This window comes from Pollicipes pollicipes, unplaced genomic scaffold (genome assembly GCF_011947565.3).
Source record: "Pollicipes pollicipes isolate AB1234 unplaced genomic scaffold, Ppol_2.1 Scaffold_5724;HRSCAF=6776_pilon_pilon_pilon, whole genome shotgun sequence".
Classification (NCBI taxonomy): Eukaryota; Metazoa; Arthropoda; class Thecostraca; order Pollicipedomorpha; family Pollicipedidae; genus Pollicipes; species Pollicipes pollicipes.
This window is the reverse complement of record NW_023596746.1, coordinates 11,785,007-11,808,242: the sequence shown is the minus strand read 5'-3', so window position 1 is coordinate 11,808,242 and position 23,236 is coordinate 11,785,007. Positions and strand designations below refer to the sequence as shown.

The window sequence follows — 23,236 nt, the reverse complement described above, 5'->3', positions numbered from 1 at the left end:
AGGCAATGACACATTGCCTGGCGTAATGTGTTGCTCCGCGACTTTGGCCACGGCGTAGTCTCCAGCACGCCAAGCGAGCGTAATATATTGCCATTACAATGGCCGCGGCGTTCGTTGATGGAGATTAGGACCGAGAAAATATATGACGAGACGCGTCACGTGAGGAGATCGATGCCTTTGTTCTTGTTGGTTACGGGTCTGTTCCGGCCGACAAGACATAGCGGTCCACACATTTTACGGCGCGCTCACCATGGACGAAAAATGAGCGCTGCAGGTGCACGCGTTCCCATGCGTTATTCACACGCGATATGCATGCGGCCAGTCAAACAAATTGAATAATTGCACAAAAACTGTTCCGAATAAATGTTTATAAACATCGGCCTAGAGTGCTGACGAGTTTGTTTTCTCACGAGCGCAGCGCTATTTTGGCATATGATCGGCCTCGCGACAACACCGCCCCCTGCGTAAACATTCCTCTCTCATTACTCCCGCCTCCAGATGCCGGCGTGCCCTCGCTGCATTCGCCGCCGCTTTTGCTCATTACTGGAGCTGGCCTCTTCATCAACAAGCCGGCAACCACGGCCCCACTTGACGTCATCTAACGCGTGACGTAATCCCCACTGGACGCTGCCCCGTGGAGGTCATGTCACGGAAGCTGCCGTACCAATACGCGGCCCGCACACCACATGACGTCAGAACGAAATCAAGCCCACCTGTTCGTCAGCGGTGACTAGGCACGGTAATTATGGCCACATGCTTCGAGTGAGGTTCTAAGTAGGCTCGTAGGTCCCGATCGCCGCTGCACTGACATTACCTTCGACATGAAAGCTGTCACGGATGCACGTTTGCTCCCCACGCTTCTAGGCGTGGGGCACCACGTAGCCACGAGTCTCCCAGAACCGACGTGCCAAGACCATCGCGAATCATCGCCTTAGGTCACCACCGCTCACCACACGCGCTGAGTGTCCGTCGTCTCCACCTGGCCAAAGCGAGGGTACGGGCGGAGCGTGCGCGCGGACCCACCTCTGCCGTGTCCACGGTCCTGCCTGAAGTTGTCGCCGCCGTATGTGCCGTCGTTGAGCTGGCCGGTGCCGCCGTACAGCTGACCCTGGTCGTGCAGGCCGTCGTAGGTGCGGTCGGTCAGCTCGACGCCCGGCCAGCGGCTCTCGCCCTGCGGCGCCGAGTACGAGACGACCCCGTCTGTGGAGGGAGGCGAGGTCACCGCAGAGGTCACGGGGTCACGGGCGACGTGCGAGAGGTGGAGCCCGGTCAGAGGCTGTTGGGAAAGGTGACGGGCTGGTGGTGCCCGTGTACAGAGTCGAACAGGACGACGCGAGCTGGAACGCACCACCCTATTATTTCCAGACATCCGATTCAGGGAGGCTCGGAAAGTCCGGCAGCGACAATCTCGACCGCTGCCGGACTGATTTCAAGCGTATGGTTGGTCCCTATTGTTGTCCAGTCATTTCAAAATGTCGCTGCTGGTGCTGCACGGCCCACAGTCTGCATACGACCTGTCCGACATCATGCGCCATGCACTAAGCGTAATGTGCGGTGTGGCCTCCGGCTTTGACAAAAGAGAATTGCACGGTATGTCCACGGAGGCATATACGCAACGGCCTTTTGCGAAGCCTTTCTATTGTTAGGAGCAGAAAAAGTCTGTAATTCAACACCGAAACGCAGTGAGCGGCCAGCTACACGTCCGGCATCAGCACGAGAGGGGCTCTTTCATGCTGGCATCGGCCGTCGAACTCGGACGTCCGTCAGGAGGAGCCGGTTTAAAGGGCGACGCGGCGTCGCACTTGCGCCTGGTGAGTAATCCTGACGAATCCGACTGCGGCGGTCGGTCAGCGGGTCTGGGCAGCAAACGGTGTCGTTTGCCGTAGCTCCCCGCCTTGCAAACCTGGGCTGGGTCTCGGGACAGAGACATTAACGGCCATTGAGATTCAGCGGCGCGAGTCGGAAATCTCCGCAGAGAGGGTGAATACTGCGTGATATTCACAGTGTGTCATTGCAGAATTGATAAGGTGCAACAAGCCGCTGCTGTGCAGAATTATCACAACCCTCTGATAGCACAAGTGAATGCAGACAAAGGACGAGGATTTCGGCCGTCATTATCTCGTCGCGGAAAAAAGTGCTGAAATTCTGCACAGCAGAGGCCTGCTGGATTTTGCAGTGACTTGCAGCCTCCATGAGAAACAATTTGCAAGTCAATCGGTAATTGCTCGCAATGGTGACGATGACGAGAAAATGCCGCGCCGCAGTGACAACACCAAACATCGCCTACGACCGTGCGCTACCTCTCACGTGTCACAAATACTTCAACAAATATGCGTTACTTTCCCCTCTCATGGCCATCCGAGCCATTCCTGTTGCCATGGTAGCGATGGGATGCAGATATATTCCAGATACGCGAGCATTTGAGGTTGAGGGTGAGCCTCTGACGAAGTGCGTATATGAACACAGCGAGTATATGCATGCTTACGCCGGACCGAAACATTCTGAGAGCGTGTGCAGATCCCGCATGCAACTGACCCTCTCAAAAGAAAAAGGCTTGATCAGCCGGGGTGACACGCTGTTCGAAACAGCTGAGACAAGCGTCCTGGACGGCGCCTCCAGAAGTGAGTCAGCCCATTTGTCAGCCGGCAGCCATCTCGCACTCGACAGCTCCTTGGGCCGTATAATCGCCGGAGCTTATTCAAACCGCCCAGACGGTCGACCCTTCACGGCCGCCGTTGATGACACAGCGGCGCTGATTCATGCGGCCGCCGGCCGCGGCACGCCGGCTTAATCTGGGCTGAAGAGCGCAGCCGTACTGCGGCGCTGTACCTCTTGCTGGATGTGTCAGTGCACAGTTATAACGGTATGTTCGCACAAGGCGTCCGTAGTAAAAGACACTTTACTTCGGTGGCACCATCTAGCCCGGCGATACATGCGTACCCCGGCCAAGCCATGCAGTAGTGTGCCGGGACACTTTCGTGATCATCGCCCGGTTTCCCATCCGGCCCAGCGCCCGGGATCCCATCCGACCCAGCGCCCGGGATCCCTTTCAGCCCAGCGCCGGGATCCCATCCGGGCCATGTCTGGGATCCCACTCCGGCCCGTGTCTGGGACCCCACTCTGGACAGGATCCGTCAGCGGCGGTCATGTTGCGGCGCGTTTTTGCGGCGCATTTTTCGCCAACGCAGCTTGGCCAGTCCATTACAGCTCAGTGCGCCGGCGTCGGAGAGCCCCTCCAGACCATTTCGCGTCGAAATGCGTGCTCGCGCAGCGGCGGAGGCCCCGGCCCCCCAGACCACTTCCCGTCGAAATGCGTGCTCGCGCAGCGGCGGTGGCCCCGGAGAAAGTGCCGCGTGTCACCATATGTACAAATGAAGTGAGAAGGCTGGCATCTGCTGGCCAGGAGGCATTCATAAGGCGATACAACTAGCGTGGAAACTGCGCACGACGAATGTGTTAGAGGTTCGTATCGAACACTTGGACGCGTGGTATCTTGTGTCCAATGTCCAGTCAATGAACTCATGAGATGCAACTTGTCTCTGGTTACAATTAAGGGGTGATGCTCTTTCAGGTAAAATGACTCGAGCTATCTGAAAAACACGTGGTGGCGCTGAGAAGTCCTACATAGTCCGCACCGCTCCACATCGAGCCACAAGTTCGTCGGTTGTGAAAGTCCCAGATAAGTTGGTTTCCTCCTTGCTTCAACGGCACTCATATCGATGCAGTTTCCTGCGCCCGTTCCTCCAGCCTCACCGCCGTCCCAAACTGCCACGGCCGGACCGTTACATTGCGCCACAACACCCGTCCACCCATTCATCTAATTAAACGATTTGCCCCAGTTTCACGGTTCATCAGCGCTGCCGGGCCGAAGTCAGCCCTGCAGCGGGGCGGGGCGGAGCGACGGCTGACCTGTCTTATTGCAGCCGTGCAGCTCGACTCGCAAGCAGACCATGCGGGCGTACTCGCTGTAGGGCAGCAGGCGCAGGCGCGTGGCGAAGATGGGTGGCACGAGCCGCCGCTGCACCGCCAAATAGTTGTTCTCGTTGCCCGGCAGTACCTGCGCGACGCGCCAGGGGCAGTGTCAGGCACGTGCGGCCGGGACGCGAGCACTGCAGCGGGTAGGAGGGGGGGGGGGGGGGGGGAGGGGGAGCATGGGTGGCGGATACGGAACAAGAGTCAGGGTGGTGAGCTCAGACACGACACTAGTTAATTAAGGTTGGTCCAACCTCCAGCGTGGCCGGTGGACATTGTTTTTCATCTCGGTTCGTCTCATTAAAACTGGACTCCGACCGCGCCGCTGATCGCTGAGATACATTCGTTACTTCGCTTACAACCTCATCACGACTGCGACACTTACGGGCAATATAGTGGCACGAGTCGATAAACATCTAAAGACCAACAAATTGCAATCGTGCACAAATGCCTACAACGCCTTCAATTACCCAACACATCTTTCAAACGATGCTGCAAGCAACGAGCACAGTATGTGGCAACCCACACCGGCCGTCCATAATTCCTTTGACGACCCCTTTAGAATCCCACCACCCAGCGTCGAATCGGGACGTTGCTTGTCCGCATTCCCGCGTGATTGACACGTGGGGAAGGGCACCCCTCACTGACCTCCGTGCCGTTCCACTGACGGTATGTGCGCCAGGCGGTCAGGCCCGGCCGCCAGTACTCGAGGGTGAACTGGTCGGCGAATTCCACGCCGCGGCCGTTGCCGAAGCGGCCCTGTATGGACACGGCGCTGACCACCTGGGCCCGGGTCAGGTCGACCTCCAGGTACTCTCGGATGCCCTTGCTGATGTGTCGGTCCGGGCACCACGCGCCGCCGTCCCGGTCCACGTTCAGCCTGTGGAGGAGCACGGCAGGTCGGGGTCAGGTCACGCTAAGCGGCCAGGTCAGCGGCCTGGTCGCGGCAGGACTTGTCGGAGTGAGGTTAGGTCACGACATGGAACACACGGAGCGTCGGTGGACAGGCCGCGTGACACGTCCGGTCAGATGAAGAACGACGAGCTTTTCGCCATCACAGCTCAGATGTTTCTTTGAGTCACGATAGATCTAGAACGCCCTTCTGGAGCTCTGTGTGTTTTCGGAAAGGGACAATACATTTTGTGGAAGTGCTTGCAGTCTGGCTTGCAGTACAAATCACTAACACTCAATGTTTCTATGTCAAACACTATACGTTGCAAAGTACATTACTTGAATAATACTGCACTATGGCACTGGACGTATTGTACACTTTGCACAGTACAAATGTTGGAACGTCACCTGAAAGTCTCTGACTTAATATGGGCGCTTTGTGTGAGGTGCTATTTATTCATTAAAGGCCATTTCCTGTTGTTTTCATTTATGTGATCCAATAACGGTCAGGGAAAAGGAAAGCCTCCTTTCCTCCACACCAAGCAGACTAAAAATAGGCCAGCGACACAAAAACACTGGCACCGGCGCTTTGATCGCAATCGCATCCAACCGCAACTGGAGCCCTGTTTCATTGTCCTGGGCTGCAGGCCTGTGTTTAAAGGCAAAGAACTGTAAGACTGCCTGGCTGCGCTGCCGCGTGTTCTGTTCATTATCGCCCAACGTGGACATGCACAGTTCACGGTAGCTGCACAGCGCTCCTTACCAATGTCCACTTTTGGTCCACCCCGCCCCCAAACAGAGGCTGGCCATGCCGGGCGAAGTCCGGCTGGGTCAGGACACTAGCCGCCTGCTCGCTGCACAAGCTCGGCCAGGGGCGAGCCCGAGGAGGCGTGAGGCAGTGGCGTCCTTGAGACTCACGTGACGACCCCGCCAGCAGGAAAAACTTGGGGGCTCCGTTCGGTCAGGGCATCGGTCCTCGTCCGGTCAGGGCACCAGTTCCCGTCCGGTCAGGGCATCGGTCCTTGTCCGGTCAGGACACCGGTCCGAGTCCGGTCAGAACATCGGTCCCCGTCCGGTCAGGACGCCGGTCCCCGTCCGGTCAGGACGCCGGTCCCCGTCCTGTCAGGACATCGGGAACATTCCGGTCTGCGAGAGCTTGAACGCGGCCCAAACTCATGGCAATGGTCAGAAAACGTGGTTCTTTGTCATGTATGCTGTTGTTGCATAAATCAAATGTCAACATTTGCGTAGGGGGCATCAGACCTCCACCTCGCCCAGTCTCCCATCCCATTGGGGGGGGGACATAAAATAAATATCCCCCTCAAAGCAGAGTTCTGGATCCGCCCTTGAGCACCGCGGGGCGGCGGCGCTATCGTCAATGATCACGTCATTGGCTTGCAAACAACGGACAGCCCTCAGTCGCTGCGCATGTGTCACAGCCTGCAGACAGACAAAAATGAGAACGCTTCCGGTGGATGGCCAGGCGTTTTTAGACGCTGGCCCGGCATGCAAGGGTAATGTGTGGTTTGCGCCTGCACCCGGATTCGCGGGTTCGTTCTGCAGGCTGACGGCGGTGCAGAATCTTTGGACGGCCAGAGCAGTGTAATGACATAGCCAGGTGACTTTCTCTTAACTGGCTGGGTTTTTTTTTTGGCATTTTCTTGCAACTGACGGCAGGTTGTCTTCAATGTTAGAATCCTGGATAGCATGTACCATGTCATGTTGGACATGCCCGTGTAAGCATAAATGTACCGTACCATTAAAACAAAACTGTTCCCTGGTGTGAGGAACTGCACAGCAGATGAGAAAATTGTGAAGGCTGCCATTATGTCCTGAAAGAAATAACGCTGTGATTTATTGATCTTTCGAGCTCCAACACGTGACTGCCAAAACTGAACGCGCTGAGGCATTGACAACTGATATGTGGATTGTAACGGGCCGCTTTGTGATATTGACCGTCTGGGTTCGGCGGCGAATCCGACCATTCCGACAAGTTGCCGTGTTTTATCAGCACGGACAGAGATCGAAGGCGGGTTGGGAACTGCGCAGTGCACACGTTCTCGTCCGAAGTTCGAAGGCGCAACTCATCTTTCACATTTACGTCCTGCTCTTTTGGTTCTTTCCATGTCTTTTGATCCCCAAATGAGCCTGCTCGTGCTCGCCGAGTCTCGCGATGGAAGCTTGATACCACCAGTTCGGCTGAATCTCACGATGGCTTCTTGATATGACCAGTCCGACCGCAGCTGGTCACGAGATAGTGATTGGGCGTGCCGTCTGATTCCACCGCCAGATAGCCTGCTTAAACTCTCAGGAACGCCAAGGACTGTGAATGCATGTGTGGAACATAGGGAGAGAATGTCTGCATACATTATCTACATCAGCGCATGTGATACCAGGCCGAGTAAAGCAGCTCACTGTTCACTGCTCACAGTGAAGGGTGACTGCAAAGACGACTGTCACGCGGAAATAATGTTCTTTGGACAAAGTCAGGAGAAGACTTTTGACCTTCGCAGCTTTGGAAGGACGCTGCATGTCGGCAGTAATTAGCTTTGACACCGAACGACACGCTTGCCAAACGCTAAACGAGGAGAAGCCTCCTCTGCTCCCACAATTCCAATGCCGCTTCCTCCTTACGCGCGCCACCTTGAGGGAGCACACCAATAATTCTTTCTCCCGCCACCCTCAGCTGGCGCCCCGTCGCATGCGCCCGCGCGTCCCGGTACCGAGCGTACGGTCAGCTGGCGGCGACTGGCGCCCTGCGCCCGGTGGCGCCGTTCTGGCGGGCAGCTGGCGGCGACTGGCGCCCTGTGCCCGGTGGCGCCGTTCTGGCGGGCAGCTGGCGGCGACTGGCGCCCTGCGCTCGGTGGCGCCGTTCTGGCGGGCAGCTAGCGGCGACTGGCGCCCTGCGCTCGGTGGCGCCGTTCTGGCGGGCAGCTAGCGGCGACTGGCGCCCTGTGCCCGGTGGCGCCGTTCTGGCGGGCAGCTGGCGGCGACTGGCGCCCTGCGCTCGGTGGCGCCGTTCTGGCGGGCAGCTGGCGGCGTCTGGCGCCCTGTGTTCGGTGGCGCCGTTCTGGCGGCGACTGGCGTCCTGCGCCCGGTGGCGCCGTTCTGACGATCAGCTGGCGGCGTCTGGCGCCCTGCGCCCGGTGGTGCCGTTCTGACGGCGACAGGCGTCCTGCGCCCGGTGGCGCCGTTCTGGCGGGCAGCTGACGGCGACTGGCGCCCTGCGCCCGGTGGTGCCGTTCTGACGGCGACAGGCGTCCTGCGCCCGGTGGCGCCGTTCTGGCAGGCAGCTGGCGGCGACTGGCGCCCTGCGCCCGGTGGTGCCGTTCTGACGGCGACTGGCGTCCTGCGCCCGGTGGCGCCGTTCTGGTGGCGTCTGGCGTCCTGTGCCCGGTGGCGCCGTTCTGCCGATCAGCTGGCGGCGACTGGCGTCCTGCGCTCGGTGGCGCCGTTCTGGCGGGCAGCTGACGGCGCGCGGTGAGTCAGCCTGGCGGTGTCACACTGCTGGTGCCGCCGGCGCCGCTGACGCCACCGAAGGGCCGCCAGCAGTGACAGCACGTCTGCTGACCCCGCATGCGACACTGGAGCTCCTGGGCCGGGGGGTCAGCTGCAGAGTCAGACAGGGGGACGGGGGTACATGATCTTGGGGACCACGACAGCGTCAGGTGTGCAGAACCAGGTTCAGGAGACCCACTGTAGGGTATGAGGACCCACTGCAGTTCCGCAGATTTGATAATGCGCCAGAAGCTGCCGTCGCGTGCAGTGGGGTCTGTCGAAGAGTGAGGGTACCCGCTGCAAAGTCAGGGGATCACTGCAGCGTGAGAGGACCCCCAGCGGGGTCGCAGTGGTCCGCTGACAGGCCGGGACGTCATCAGCCCGGCCTCTGACAGATGGCTGCGACGCCCGACACGATCTCCGTGTCTGAGGAACGGCAGTGGCGAGCCGTCCATCATCTGAACAATGGGCGGCGCTCAGGGCACCGAGCGGCGTGCAAACGACGGGACGCATAGATCGGCCCCGCCAGCGGCGCTCCGCTGACCGAGCCGTTTGTAACCGCGCCGCGTGGCTGCTCGCTATTGTCTCGCACTGTGCTGTGCAGCTGGGCTAGTGGCTACTGCTCGTCTGCGAAAGGCGCGCCGGCCCCAGCTTCTCGGCCAACTGGTGTCGTTCTCAGCCACTGGTCTGGGAGGTGGTGTGAGTCAACTCGGGCAATCACACGATCTAGCCGCAAGGATCACCACCGAACATGGCATCGTCCGCGACTGTGGCTTCCAGTCATGCCGCCCGCCCGCTGGTGCGCTGGGTAACCGTAGGTCATCCGGTGATCTTCCATCGGTCGATTTACGTGATAGCGTTCAGTACTGCACCGCCTGACGCTCTCATTGCCTTCTCCTTTCCGGCACCAGAACGACCGTGTCCTGCCTGTGCGACGGCTTTCTCCGCCCCCCCCCCCCCCCCCCCTCTGCCCTCATCCCGCTTCCCCTCCCCAGTCACCCCTCGCCATGATGATTTGAGCTTCCTGGTCCCGTGACTGTCCAGTCCTGTAGCGCTCACCAGGGCTTAGTTAGTTTAGTTGCCGGGGCTTTGGGATACGTCTACTGTGCCGTCATATAGCGCGATAACATATGGAATCATCAGAACTAATAAATTATTCCAAAGCATGTTTTGTTCTGACAATGACTGTGAATGACAGTAACAGCAAGCTTTGATTTGCTTAGGTTAGTCTTGCTACGCATCTCCGCTCATTTACCGTCAAAATCTGAACTTCGCGGGAGACCGGCCTCGGCACCCAGCCATCCCTGTTGGCCCTCTGATGTCGTCGCCGGCCTCTGCCCCGTCGTCACCGGCCCCTGCCCCGTCGTCGCCGCCCTCTACCCGCCTGGGTCATTTGAGTTTTACGACGCACTCAGCTGCTGAGGCTATATAGCGTCACCTGCCTCTCACCCTGGCAGGAAGGGCGGGCACCGCGGGGAGTCGAACCCAGTACCACTGGTTTCCCAGACGCTTTAACTACACTACCGGCACCCTATACCCCGGCCTCTGCCCGTCGTCGCCGGCCCCTGCCCCGCCGGCGCCGTGGCCGGAACTCACCGGGCGTGCTGCGGCCCCACCCGGGCCAGGTCAAACGACGACGTCACCGTGATGGCCGAGTCCGGAATGGCGCCCGACTCCATGCCCAGTGCGGCATCGCACTCGCCTGAAACGGACGGCCAGCGTCAGCGAGGGAGGGGCAGCACGGGCTCGAGCGCCGTCGGGAGGGCGGCGACGAGACCGGGGATCGAACCCAGTCCAGGGGAACTGCTGAATTCATTGCTGCCCGGATTCAGTTCAGTTCGTTCGGGAAATGTGATGTTTACGTTTGCATTTCGGTCGTTTATTTACATGGCAGTGTACCAGTTTAGTTTGGCTTATTTGGTTCTGGTTGCGGCGCTGGGTTCATGCTTCATGTTCCAGCCACCCAGCTGCTGGTTATTAATGACGACCTGCATGGAGACGAACCACAAGAGTCCAAGATGTGTTAGGACATTGAAACGTAGCTTCATATGAAAGGAGCCGTCATTCAAATTCCAAACCAGAGATGAATGATCCAACTGTATTTATCCACGTCCTTTTTGTACTGCCATCGTCGGTTGTCGCTTATCTTTCATAGCCCAGCATGACTCATTACGTCATTATCCAATTTGTGCGGGATTGATGCTGTTTTAGACCATTGAGCAAAGAAGTGGGTGAATGATAGGCCCACTCGGCCTTCTGCGAACACAGCGCCAGGGCCTCCATTACCATGAAACGCAAAAAAATATCCACGCTGCCGGTCGCCAAACGTCACACTCCTGCGCGGAGTAACCGGGGCCAACGCTCCGTTGATGCCCCCCCCCCCCCCTCCTAATACTCTAAAACCGGCCCCAGATTACACACCAGTGAATGACAGATGAGGTGTAATACAGGCGACCGGGCAAACACCTGTATTTGTTACCAACTAACAGCCACCTGTGACCACCAAATAAGTGATAACTGGGGCTCCGCGAGGGCGCTTGGCCGGCGGCCGGTAATGACGTAGTTCCGGCCGGCCGTCTGGTCCAATCACATGGCCCGATCGCTCCACGCCGCACTCATTTGTTCTCCACACCTGGCGCCATCTATCGGCCATATAAAACTTTTATGGAGCGCCCACGTCGTGTGCCGTCGCTGGTTTGCGACCTGGAGAGGGAGGGAGGACGTCGAATGTGGGTCATCTGGGACAAAGCAGAAATGCTCCGGTAGGGCCAGGGGTGTTAGTTTCTTTTTTCAGTTGGGGGTTTTCAGCCTCCCCCCTCTCTCAACTTGGGCTCCGGCACTCAACTTTGGGAAGAAAGTTATCCGGATCTGGAGGAAACCAGTTTTGTGACAATTTTTTGGGTAGGTTGCGTCATTTTGTACTGCTCAGCCCCCCCCAAACTCATTTTTCGAAAATGCGTCGCTGGGGCAGGCTGTTTCGGGGCATGTGATGGGGGAGTTTGACGCCAGGGGATGAGTGTAGTCATATCGTTCGCGATTGTCTGTCTCTCTTAGTCCAGTCGGCGACGGGCAGTTTTCGCAAAACAGAATCACCAACCCACAAACTTTGAAATCGCACTGCGTAGGCTTAAGAGTCCGAAATGCCTCCATTCACTTCAACTTTCGATTCGCCCGTCCGTCATGGAGCAAACGTAATGACGGGGCTAATACGATCATGTTGCGTCACTCATGCGTCATGAGTCCGCGGTGCGTATGTTCGTAATTAAGGTGACTGTGCTCTACTTGTGGCTGAGTCAGTTTTCCTGCCCCGGCACCTACATCATTGTGTTGTATTACCTATATTGCAGTGGTTGGCACCCCAGGAGCCGGTACCCCCCCCCCCCCCCCCTTCCGCGGAGGTCCTCCGATGGGACCGCGCTGGCGCCGCCGCCGGACGGAGGAGACGGCGGCGGGGGTGCGGCCAGCTCCGGAATGGCAGCCACGCGGCCCCGCCGGCGCGTCGCGCCCGGGCCAGTCCAATTTCCGCTACATCATCGCCTGACGCGCGGCGACACCGTCGCAGATCGATTGCCGCCCCTCCTCCGCGGACGTCCGGCGGACACGGACGGACCGCGGACACCGGCGCGGCCGAAGCCGTCCAGGCGACGTGGGCCCGGCCGGGCACCGCAGAGGGTCCAGGCAACGTGGGCCCAGCCGGGGACCGGAGGAGGTCGCGCCAGGACCGCGGCTGCCGACCAGACCAGGCCGGACCAGGCCAGACCAGGTCGAGTTCAGGGATGAGTTGGTGACGTATGGGCCTTAACAACAGGCGTAGGGCTTTGGAATGAAGCGCAGCAGCTGAAGATCCACAGCAGGCAGCAGCCGGTTATGGATGCCGTCAATGCCCCAGGGGGGATTAACTCCACACAGTAATTTCTTATCGGTTCAGCACGCCTTCAGCCGGCGCCGGGTATCTCCTAGCGCTCCACCCCAAAACCCAATACGAAAAGGCAACACCAGCCCACATTCAGTGTCTTTCATTAACGACCGTGGACATGCTGTCGTTGTCCTACTTCCACAGCGGAGCGTATCGATAACTGAGGCGGATCTGTGATGCGTGTGCTAGTTCGCAACACGCAGGACTCATTGCAAGGCTGATACCGATTCGGACGTGGTGGCATTTAGAAATGAAAAAGGGCCCGAAATGCCTAATCGGCATTCCAACCAGTGAAAACATCACACGAATACCGTAGTCCCTCAGTTGGCGTAACCTGCGGAAAGTGCAGTTAAATTTCCCCACTTCGATTAGCCTGTACAACACCGAAAAACTTCTGGAATCCGTCAAATGAACCATAAAAAGCCAGCTGCATCGTAAACTGTCGTCATTGGTAACCGCAACAGAGCGGCTCCTCAAGCGCCACTGTGTTCAGAACGTGTTATCACGGACAACTGAAGGATGGTGGCGAACCACGCCGTGACAGCGGCGCTATTGGCGTCGAGTATTTTTAGGCGGCCGTTTGTAGTGTGTGTCTTCTCAAGCCGCCGCCGAATTGGGAGCTTAGGGGCCTGACAGTCGCCTGCCATATTTGGCCCGTATACGGGCGTGGGTGTGAACGGCCGTGGGAGGAGGAGGCGGGGCGGGAGGGGGATCGGCAAGCGTGGCGGCGGTGGCCAAACGCGAACAATCGGCGCTTTATGTGTGTGCCAGCGCGCACCAGAACCCCTCATCAGCGTCGCGCTCTCACGGCGTCCGGCAGACGGCGCCGCCCACGGGGCCGGATGACACCGGCGCAAAAACGGCGTCAGCTATCCGGCAGGCGGCTAGTCAGCACCGACGGCGGGCGAGCGGGCGCAGGGCCATGACCTGCGCCCCCACGGCCACAGGCCCCTGATCTGTGTCTATGTATCTGCAGGTTACTGACCACTGTCTGCGTGCGGAGGTTCCTGAGCTATCTATGTCCCTGTGCTCCAGGGTCCGTGACCTGAGCGTCTGAGTCTGTGGGTCTCTGATCCGTCCCCCCTTGACGGCGGATCCCTATTCGTCTGGGACAGGCCAGTCTTGCGGTTTCAGGGGGAGCCTGTTTGGTTCTAAGCGCAGACCGCAATAGTGGGAACGGCTCTCTGTCCGATCTTTCGCCTTTAAATCGCGCCTTAAAAACCGCCACGGGAGCGCTCAAAGAGCGCTGTTTTGATGGCCGAATGGAAAGCTCAGAGAGCGGCTGTGGGCAGGGCTGGACCTGGCTGGTCGTCTGGCGTCGAACGGAGGCTGTCCTCCCCAGCGAGGGGCTGGGCAGAACTGGACCTGGGCTGGTCGCCTTGCGTCGAACGGAGGCTGTCCTCCCCAGCGAGGGGACGGGACGAGCGACAGACCGGGTCACCGCCCCGCTCCGCGTGCGCATACCGCGACAGACTGAGAGACCCGATCGGGAGGGAGGGGGGGGGGGGCGAGCGACCAGCCGGCCGCCGCACGCTGGCAGAATTGGAAACGAGGCGGCGGCGGCGGCGGTGGTGGCGATAGTGACAGGCACAGGGAGGGTGAGGCGCTCCGGGAAGCGCCGCTTCGGTCCGCGAGGTCCTGCGGGTCATTCCGCGAGGTTTTTCCTCGCCACGCACGGCAGGCGAGAAGAGGCTGAGTACGTCAAAGGACGGACGATCGAAGGGGGACAAGGGGAATGACAAAGCATGATCTGACCTGATGAAACCATGGCCGAACGGGCGGCGGCGGACTGGAGATAAGCTGTCGTGCTGTCGGCCGGCAGAATACGGACAGCGCTGGGAAGGAAGCGCCCGAATCCGGCCCCCGATAGACAACGCGGGGATAGACGAAAAGGGCCGTCAAATGACGTCATACCGGTACGGGAAAGGCGTGGTGAAGCCAGGCAGACGGACACACATGAAGCCCAGCTGGATGCTAAGGTGATAACGGAGAAGCAAAATTGGAAACGAAGCGGCGCCGAAGAAGAGTTTGCGGAAGGATTGACACCATGGATGGAATGATATAACGGACAAGTTCAAAAGAAAAGAAGAGAGAGAAAAAACATAAGACCGGAACTGCGTCTTAAAACATTTGAGAACGTCTGAGAACAAATATGAATGACAGTGGGCATTGTGGATCAGAGAAACAAAACTGGAACAACCTGATGATCAATTAATAGGCCGCGGCTGCGGCGGCGGTGGTTTCTGCGAGGAAGCTCATGGAGAAGACAGTGTAATCAAGAAACTGAAACTTGAAGGGAGCGCTCAGTACAAATATAAGTGAGATACCATGGAAGCTCATTATATTTTGCCTGTATATGTGTGAGCGTAATATGCAGTTCGGATCTCTTAAGGTAACACTAATCCACCTACATGTACCATCAGACGCTGGTTCAGTGATGTTATGAAGTAAGTTGTCATGAAGCCAGTATAGCCAAGATTTGGTTTATAAGATCACTTAGCCTGGAAAATGAAAAGTCGCTCCTTGCGTCAATGGGAACACCAACCCCACGGCACCGAAAAATCACCGAAAAACTCGAAGGAGCCCGATTCCTTTCTTTCTTGTAACAAAAAATTAACTTAGTTGAATGTAAACACAGAGTCGCTAACGGGCGGCATCCATTACAGCCGACGCCCAGACGATAAAAATAAACCACATACAGTTCCACACGCATTGAATAAGCTACGCGTCTACGGCCATATCGGCAAGTCAAACGTAACCACCTCCAGGCGGAATGCATAAACCCAGCGTGAGATGCATCGACATTGGCACGCTTGCGAAGAAGCAAAGATAAGACTCCGTCTGCTTGGCATACAATTTGTGCCTAGCATTGCTGACTCGAGCTAAAGGTGTCTGCAGCAGCGACAGACGACGGTCTGCGTATGGCGGAGCGAACAGTGAAAAGGAGGCTAACAGAAACGATGAGTGTATCTTTCCTTGAGGAATAGCGTGCAAATCCGGGACATTGTGTTGAGTCCTGCAAGGGTTACACGCTTTTAAGTTAACATGATTCTGAAGATCGAGACGGGACGGAGATCGAGATGGGACGGAAGATCAAGACGGGATGGAGATTGGGATGGGATGGAGATCCATTTAAGACGGAGATTGAGATGGGATGGAGATCGAGATAGGGCGGAGATTGGGATGGGATGGAGATCCATTGAGGACGGAGATCGAGATGGGACGGAGATCGAAATGTGACGGAGATCGACATGGGACGGCGACTGAGATGGGACAAATATCCAGCTAAAGCGGAGATCGGAAACTTGTGCGTTAATACGAATGTGAGTTCAAGTCAGATCAAACACATGTGCTCTGTGTATAATGCACTGCAAGAACTGTCTGCATGACCTATGACAGCTCCCTGCCAAATCACGCTACAAGAGTCGTGAGGTATTGGAAAGAGCGAATCAAGAGTTTTAGCGCCCGGCGAGCCTCCTCTATCGTTAAGTCGGCATGCAGCCCAAATGTTAGGTTCTCGAACGAAATGACCGCTCAGACCGCGGATAATGTTAACATCCTCCAGGGCTGTGCTATCGATCAAATAAGCGATATCTATTGGCTCACTTGTGTTTACAGCACACGACGTCAAACGGAGCGACAGGAATTGGCGCTGAGCGGATCAGCTGAGGTGTTCTTGCCCGTGCTCGAAGCGGATGATGCAATGTACAGGGTCTCCCACACGCATCGTTGACAGGAATCACCCAATCATATCGGTGACGTCAGCGCCGCCTCCGGCCGGCTTAGCCTGTCCCGTGCTGCGATTACCCGGCTCAAGCGGCGCCGTGCGCCGGGCTCGGGCGTGATCGCCAGGTTTTAGTGAATTCACCTTGAGTAAACAACCTGCGGCGACACTGCGTTTCAACAAACAGACGCGGCCGCGGCCGGGCTGCAGCACAAATACACAAACTGACGGCTGGCGGCTCCGATAAAATGGATGGCGGGTTTATTTACGGCGTGTCGCGCTATCGGTCAGGCACAGATTGGCCGCGGCGACGCCCGCGGCCGCCATCTTGCCCCGGGTCGCGGCGCGCTGTTTTGGCGGAGGGCAACCCCGGGGCGGCCGTGGGCCCGTGCACGCGCGCCAACAATTAGCGATGGTGATTTAAACCGACCGGGGATAAATTACGACGGGCCGCACGCCGGATCTGTGCACCTGACTGCGACCCATTGGAACAACGGGGGACTGGAGCTTGCTCGAGGAGAGCGGCCACAGCGGGGCGCGGACGTGACCGACGGAGGGGTCACAGTCAGAACCGCAGCTCCGTGGGCGGGGAGGTGACCGAAGGAGCAGTCACAGGCGGAATCGCAGCTCCGCGGGCGACGACGTGCTTGACCGAGGGTGATGACGTGACCGAGGGAGGGGTCGCAGTCAGAACCACGGCTCCGCGGGTGCGGAGGTGACCGAGGGGAGGGGGGGAGGTCACAGACAGAGTTGCAGCTTCGCGGGTGAGGACGTGACCAACTGCGGGCGAGGATTTGACCGAGGGAGGTGTCACAGGCAGAATCACAGTTCCGCAGGCGAGGACGTGACCAACTGCGGGCGAGGACTTGACCTATGGAGGGGTAACAGGCAGAATCATAGCTCGGCGGGCGAGGACGTGATTGACCGCAGGCAAGGATGTGACCGAGGGAGGGGTCACAGTCAGAACCGCAGCTCCGCGGGGGAGGACGTAACCGGGGGAGGGGTCACAGGCAGAGCTGCAGCTCCCCGGGCGAGGACGTGACCGACCGCGGGCGTGTGTGTCCGAGGGAGAGGTCACAGGCAGAGCTGCAGCTCCCCGGGCGCGGACGTGGCCGAGGGAGGGGTCACAGGCAGAGCTGCAGCTCCGCCGGCGCAGGTGACTTTTGTTCGGCGTGGTGGTCTGAGCCCACAAATCTTGTGAAGCCACTAACTGTGCCGTGCGCTTAGACACGGCAACGGTCGGAAGGCGCACTTCAAGCGTCTGTGAGCCAAAAGCTCGGGATGGTAAACCAATTCGATGTGGGTGTTTGGTATAACGGAGTGAAGAGTGAACATCTGTGATGACAAGACAAATTGTAAACATGACCAGGCCAAGTCCGGTTCGATTAAACGCCGATATATCCATCGCTAAACATGGGTGCGTTTCGTAACATGTACTCACGGATGTCAAACTGGTGTGATGTCGCGACCAGGGAGGCCAACAGAAGGAGGTGCTGCAGGCTGGCCATCTCCGGATTCACATCTCCAGCTGGCAGCCACCTGTCGGGGGCGGAGGGACACGGTCAGGGGCCTGGCTCGTCCTGGCTCCGCGGCCGCCTCGACCGCCGGCAAATGCGAACACGTCACGTCACGTCACGTCACGTCACGTCAGAGCGCCCGCAGTCTGGTGACGTTTCATATTGTGAACGCTCGGCAGCACCCGCGGTCCCGCCCTGGACCGCCCTGGGCTATATACACGCGTGTGTGCACGTGTTCGCACGTTGGGACGCCTCGGCGGCGGTTGCGCCGCGGTGAGTCCGCGGTTCGGCTACCGCGGCAAACCAATATTCATTGTCAGTAGGTCAGGAGCATTGATCCGGAGGGAGGCAGTTACCATCCGCGTTTTCAGGGTAAATCATCAATCGGTTAAACTTACCACTAAGGACGCGATTTTTTGTTCTCGTTAATTGCTTCGAATTACGTGCAGAGACGTGGTGACAAACGGCAGGCGCAGAGTTTGACCGTGTCCTGAAGCCGGAAGGCTCTTTTCAATTAGAGGAATGCAGCCTAATGCTATTTCGAGCCGCAGTGAACAGCCCTCGACGGGACGAGGACGGTGGCGCTGCGACCACACGTGGTAGCCCATCAACTCTCTGCCCCAGAAATACTCCTGATTGCACTTCACTCCCCACTCGGTAAACAGAGCCCGGCACAAACACGTCGGCGGTCGGCCGCCGTCCGGAAGCCGACTTCCGGCTTGTTTCGCGCCATGCACCGCGGCGCCGTTTCGCGCCAAATTCCCGCCGCAGATGGCGAGGCGGTGGCGGAGCGCGGAAACGAGCCGATGATTTGCTTAATGAAGTGATCGTTTCCGTCCGGTGCTCCCCACGCTCCTCGGAGCTGGCATCTCCGGCCGGCCCGCTCACAGAGCGCTCTGCCCACGCCGGGATCAGCACACAACAGACCAGACTCGCCTCGGCAATGTGCGGCTAATCCTGCCAGGCTGCGTGCGGGGAGGCGACGGGGCGGGGGGGGGGGGGGAGGGGGCGGTGTCCCAGCAGACCCGATCTTTGTCGCCTAGTATCGGAGACAAGGGAAACCCGCATGTAAGTAGCAGGCGTCTTGGCTCCGGGAATAATGCCCCCTGGGCATTGGCTGCGTTTCGGAGATGACAGACAGCCCGGACGTGCAGAGAAGAGAGGGCTGTCGATCACGGCGATTATACAGTGTTATGGGCTGGCTTCCAACAATTTAAAAGTCTGCCTGTCGACGTGCGCGCTACCCAGCTGGCTAACCGAGAAACGGACCTCGGGCAGGACGCTGGACATCGGCCAGACGTCCCGACGCTGGGCCAGGCTGCGGCGGCGACCTCTTGACCCGCAGTTTGCTCGCTGCGCTCTTCTGGCAAGGGGAGGAGGGTCAGCAGGTCACAGCGGAACACGGACACAAGCACTGCGATGCGTCTGCGTGTCCCCCCCCCCCCCACGTGGACGTGATCAGAAGCGGAGAGAACGCTCGTCACCTCAGCCGTCCAGGCGGCGCGACCTCGTAACCCTCTGTCTGTCCTGCACTCGCTCCCCACGTGGTGTCTGGAAGAGGTACGCGCTTGCATCGCCCCTGGCGCGTCAGAACCGCGCGACCTTTTGACCCGGCATGCTGTCCTTCACGCGTGCGGCGCGGGGGTTCGGGGAGGGGTGCGCGGGGCCGCCCGTCGCGACGCAGCTGGTTCGGGGGTCGCGCGCGGCATCCGGCCGACCCACGCGCCAACGTTTGCTCCGCTAATGAGACGGGACGAGACGTCGGCGCCAAATATAACGCGCCGGGACGCGTTCAATTATCGCGCAGTCACTTACGCGGGCAAACGCAACCCTGTGTTTGCGGCGGCCACTCGGCCGAACGACGGAGGCGACGGCGCCGGCCGGCCGCGGTGGCGGCAGAGGCGGCGGCGGCGGTCCGCCAATTACCGCCGGGTCACGCTCCTCTGCAGGCCCGCTGACGTCGATTGCCCAATGGCCGAGTGAATGCGGCCGACGCAAATGAGCAGGTCGGTCCGCCGACGCGTGACGAAGGGCCGCCGCCGGATTTCGCTCGAGCGCGCCAGGGCGCGGGCGGCGCCCGCGGAGTCAGGGAGGGCGCTCGATCGGCCATTGATAGCGGCGGCGGGCGCGGCTCCGTCACGAATACTTTCATCTCGGGCGTTAGTGGCAGTGCTCCGGTTGTAGCCGGCCGAGTAATTAGCTTAATTCCGGCGGCCGCAATTATTAGAATAGGGCCGGGCGCGCCGCTATCTCCAGTCAATTAACTACGGTCGGGTAATGACCATAGATCACTCGCTGTGTACCGACTGCCAGAGTTAACAAAAGAAATTACCTCGGGAAACGATCCAATTAACTGGAAACGCACGCTGGGTCAATAGTGGCGGACGTGTGGTCGCCGGCTCTCATTCTAAAGCCCGTGTGACTCTCCCGGACGGCATGGTACACCTGAAGGGGTGGTGGTGAGAACGGGGAGCAGAGTGGGCGCTTCGCGACGACTCTTCTGTTTCCGCTGACTCATCGTGCATTTTCGTCTCACGCTTGACCCTCATGCGAGCGTAACGTGCAACCCCATCCAGTCGCGTAATTGTCGCTGGTGCTTCACGCCATCTTTCGTCAGCGCTCATCGCTTCCCGTTCGAGAAGAGATTAGCACAACCTGATCATGGTTCCAGCCGCACCCAGATTGTCCCCCCCCCCGGCCTTCCTGGAAACGCCACTGGCCTTGTCGACGCGTATCGCGTACGGCCCGTCCCTCTTCAATCTGCTGGAGGCGCCCCTGGCCTAGTCGCTGAGGCTGGACCGCGGTCGCTGCGCTCGCGTGCGTCCCCCAGCCGGCGATAATTAGATGCCACCGTCGCCGCGACGCATCGCTTGCGTGCCGGACGCGACTGCAGTGAAAGGCGCCGAACCGCGGCCGCGGCCACCGCCGCGCAGATCGGCGAAAAACGGCGCGGCGGCCGCTGCGCGCGCGCCGCTTTTTCTCCGCGCGCTGCAAGCGGCCCACTGCAGAGCGCGCGGCTGTTGTTTGTCTTCAAAAATCGTTTACTTCTCCTGACAGGCGCCCGGGACGGTGATGTTTAATTGGGCTCGAGAACGCTCGACCGAGAAGGCTTCGCGAGCACAGCGGAAAATCAGCCCGCGACTGCCGGTCGCGCTGGCGGCGACGTCTCAGCGGCGGGTGGTCCCGACGCGCGCCGGGCGCCGCACCGCCGCCTCGCCGCGGCTCCGCAGTCGTGCGCCGCGTCTGTATACAACGCCGCCGCGCCGGTGGCCAAATATTCACGGCGGGCCGCGCCGTCGGCGGACGGCTGCGGAGAGCCGGTGTGCGCCGGGCCTGCGCTGGCGGGCCGGCCGCTGCCGCTGTTTACCCGGGGTGATTCAGGGACGGCGGAGCGGCGCGGGCAGACGTCGTCCCGACTGACAGACGCTCGTCAACCGGCGGCCGTGGGCGTGAGTCATGCCGTGTCGTCCGCGGCGGCAGGCCGCAGCGGACACGCGCCCTGCGGTTCGTCCACTGCTGCCTTCCGACGCCGCCCTCGCAGGCTGGTGCCAAGCGTGGGGTCGGTCTCGGGCGCGGCATCAGCATCAGCGCTGGAGGCTCTCGGTGATTTCTCGGTTTGTCACGTTGCTGGTTAAATAGGTCACGGCGCCGTGTCCCGAGCATTAGTTCAGCTCACGACGCTGCGAGCTGCCCTCTGCTTCCACCACGCGAGTTATTCTTTGCCGCCATCTTCTGCCACGCACGCACCACATTCGCAAATACACGACTGTTCAGCGATGCCGCTGAGCGGGCCACGCGCCTGGCGCCGCAGACCAGACGCGTTGCTGCCACGCCACCGGGGTTCAGGGGTGACACACGACAACGCGTGCCCCGCCGGGGTCCAGGCGTGGCACGCGACAAGCCGTGCCGCACGCAGCGCAGCGCTGCTGCCGGCGCGGCGCGCGGCCGCACGCCAACCGGAAGTCGTAGCCCCGCGCCGAGCACGGCTTAGCTGCCGACGACCGGACCGGACCGCCGTTCTGTCCGCTAATGGTATTATCTCGGCGGCGGGGCCAATGGCCCGATGGCTTGAGAGGAGCGGGCGCGTGAGGCTTTTGCGGCAAAAGCGGCGCACTGCGCAGAGCGACGAACGAAGCCGGCCGGCGGCTGTCGATCTGGATCTTATCGGGCCGTCCTGTCAAACGGACACGACAGGTTTGCAAGTGGGGTGTCGTTTAAATCCGGCGATAAGGGGCTGTGTTCACCGAGACGGGTCTGCAGAGCGGCCGCCGATGGAAACGGTTCGGGGGGGGGGACGAATCAAAGGTGCCCGGGTGAGCGAAATCCTCAATTTTTGCCTGGTCGAAAGAAAGGAGAGGATCATCACAGCAGCGCAACCGCAGTGTGGTGTGATCTTAAGATAAACCAAGCTAGAAACGGCTTGCAAGTCACCGCCGTCTCTCACTCTGCCCCTGCCCTGCCCGGGTTGTCGTGAGTTTGGATCTGCGCTGATCCCGTCTCACGGTATGACCGAACGCGTCACGTCGGTCAGCTGAGCCGTGCGAGAGAGCGACAGCGGTGAAAGTGCATATGAAACACAAAACATGGCATGCTGGTCTCTTCCACCTGTGGATGGCGCCCCCCCCCCCCCCCCCCCCCCCCCACTCAACTGCCTAAGCTGAACAGGGCGAGCAGCCCGAGCAATCATCCCCGAACGTCTTGGACCCATCCCGGCCGTTGTCGTTTTTCATTAGAGCATTGTTCAAGTTAAAGGAAGCGTGCCATCTTTTTGTACCTTTCACTTTTCGTTGGATCAGACGCCACCTATTTGATTGGTGATGTCACTTTTCCTGACATCCCTCTCAATAACTCAGAATTTTTATCTGAAGTAACCGGTCCTGCGGGAGAAATTTCATTGGACTCTCTGCCATCACTATGAAAGAAATGCTGTTTCTTTGCCTTCCTTTTTCTAACGTGTAAGCTCTCAACATCTGTATTACACTAATTCGCCAAATTATTTCCGTGATAAATGCCACGGAACCTTGAAATGCCATATTGGCGAAAATGATGCACAAGCATGACCAAAATCGCGCGAATTTAACGAAACGCTAAGCTGGATTTTAGATCTATCCTTAAGGGTTTAGCACAGTGTCTTTTTTCGAGACGCACTTAAGCTTTCGGAACGGAGCATCACACGGTCTACAGCGACGTACGGATTCAACCTTCAACCAATGCGCTCCTCGGCAAATGGCCTTCGCCGCGGGCCATGCCAACCACAAACGTTTATTTGAACTGACATCATTCCTACCAGTAGGTATGCCAATTTAAAGCGTGCGGGTCCGCAATGTGCGGATTAAAACAGCTAAAAAGAGATGCTTCTGGATCTGAACAGCTGAAGACGGCTCTCGGCAGATTCTGCCCTCGTCACAACGACGGCATTCGCGACAACTGTAGCTGTCGCGGACTAGGGTCCAGTCTGGGGCTACCAAGAAAGAAAGAAGTGCAGAGTTTTCGACAAAACGTTGACAGCGTGGCTTAGACTCGAGAATAATTAGAGAGAGAGAGAGAGAGAGAGAGAGAGAGAGAGAGAGAGAAGAGAAGAGAGAGAGAGAGAGAGAGAGAGAGAGAGAGAGAGAGAGAGAGAATAATAGAATATATATATATATATAGAGAGAGAGAGAGAGAGAGATAGAGAGAGAGAGAGAGAGAGAGAGAGAGAAGAGAGAGAGAGAGAGAGAG

At 58.9% G+C, this 23,236-nt stretch overlaps 1 protein-coding gene across 1 annotated transcript in view; it reads right to left on the bottom strand.

Moving 5' to 3' along the window:
• The window catches only part of LOC119102668 (discoidin domain-containing receptor tyrosine kinase B), a gene marked incomplete at its 5' end in the record, with an annotated part of 35,293 nt that extends 17,753 nt beyond the window's left edge, over window positions 1-17,540 (bottom strand). Inside the window, 5 exon segments of the mRNA XM_037226127.1 lie at window positions 1,024-1,200; window positions 3,910-4,057; window positions 4,621-4,852; window positions 9,958-10,063; window positions 17,443-17,540. Coding sequence (XP_037082022.1) covers window positions 1,024-1,200; window positions 3,910-4,057; window positions 4,621-4,852; window positions 9,958-10,063; window positions 17,443-17,509 — 730 coding nt within the window.
• Between the last annotated feature and the right edge of the window lie 5,696 nt (window positions 17,541-23,236).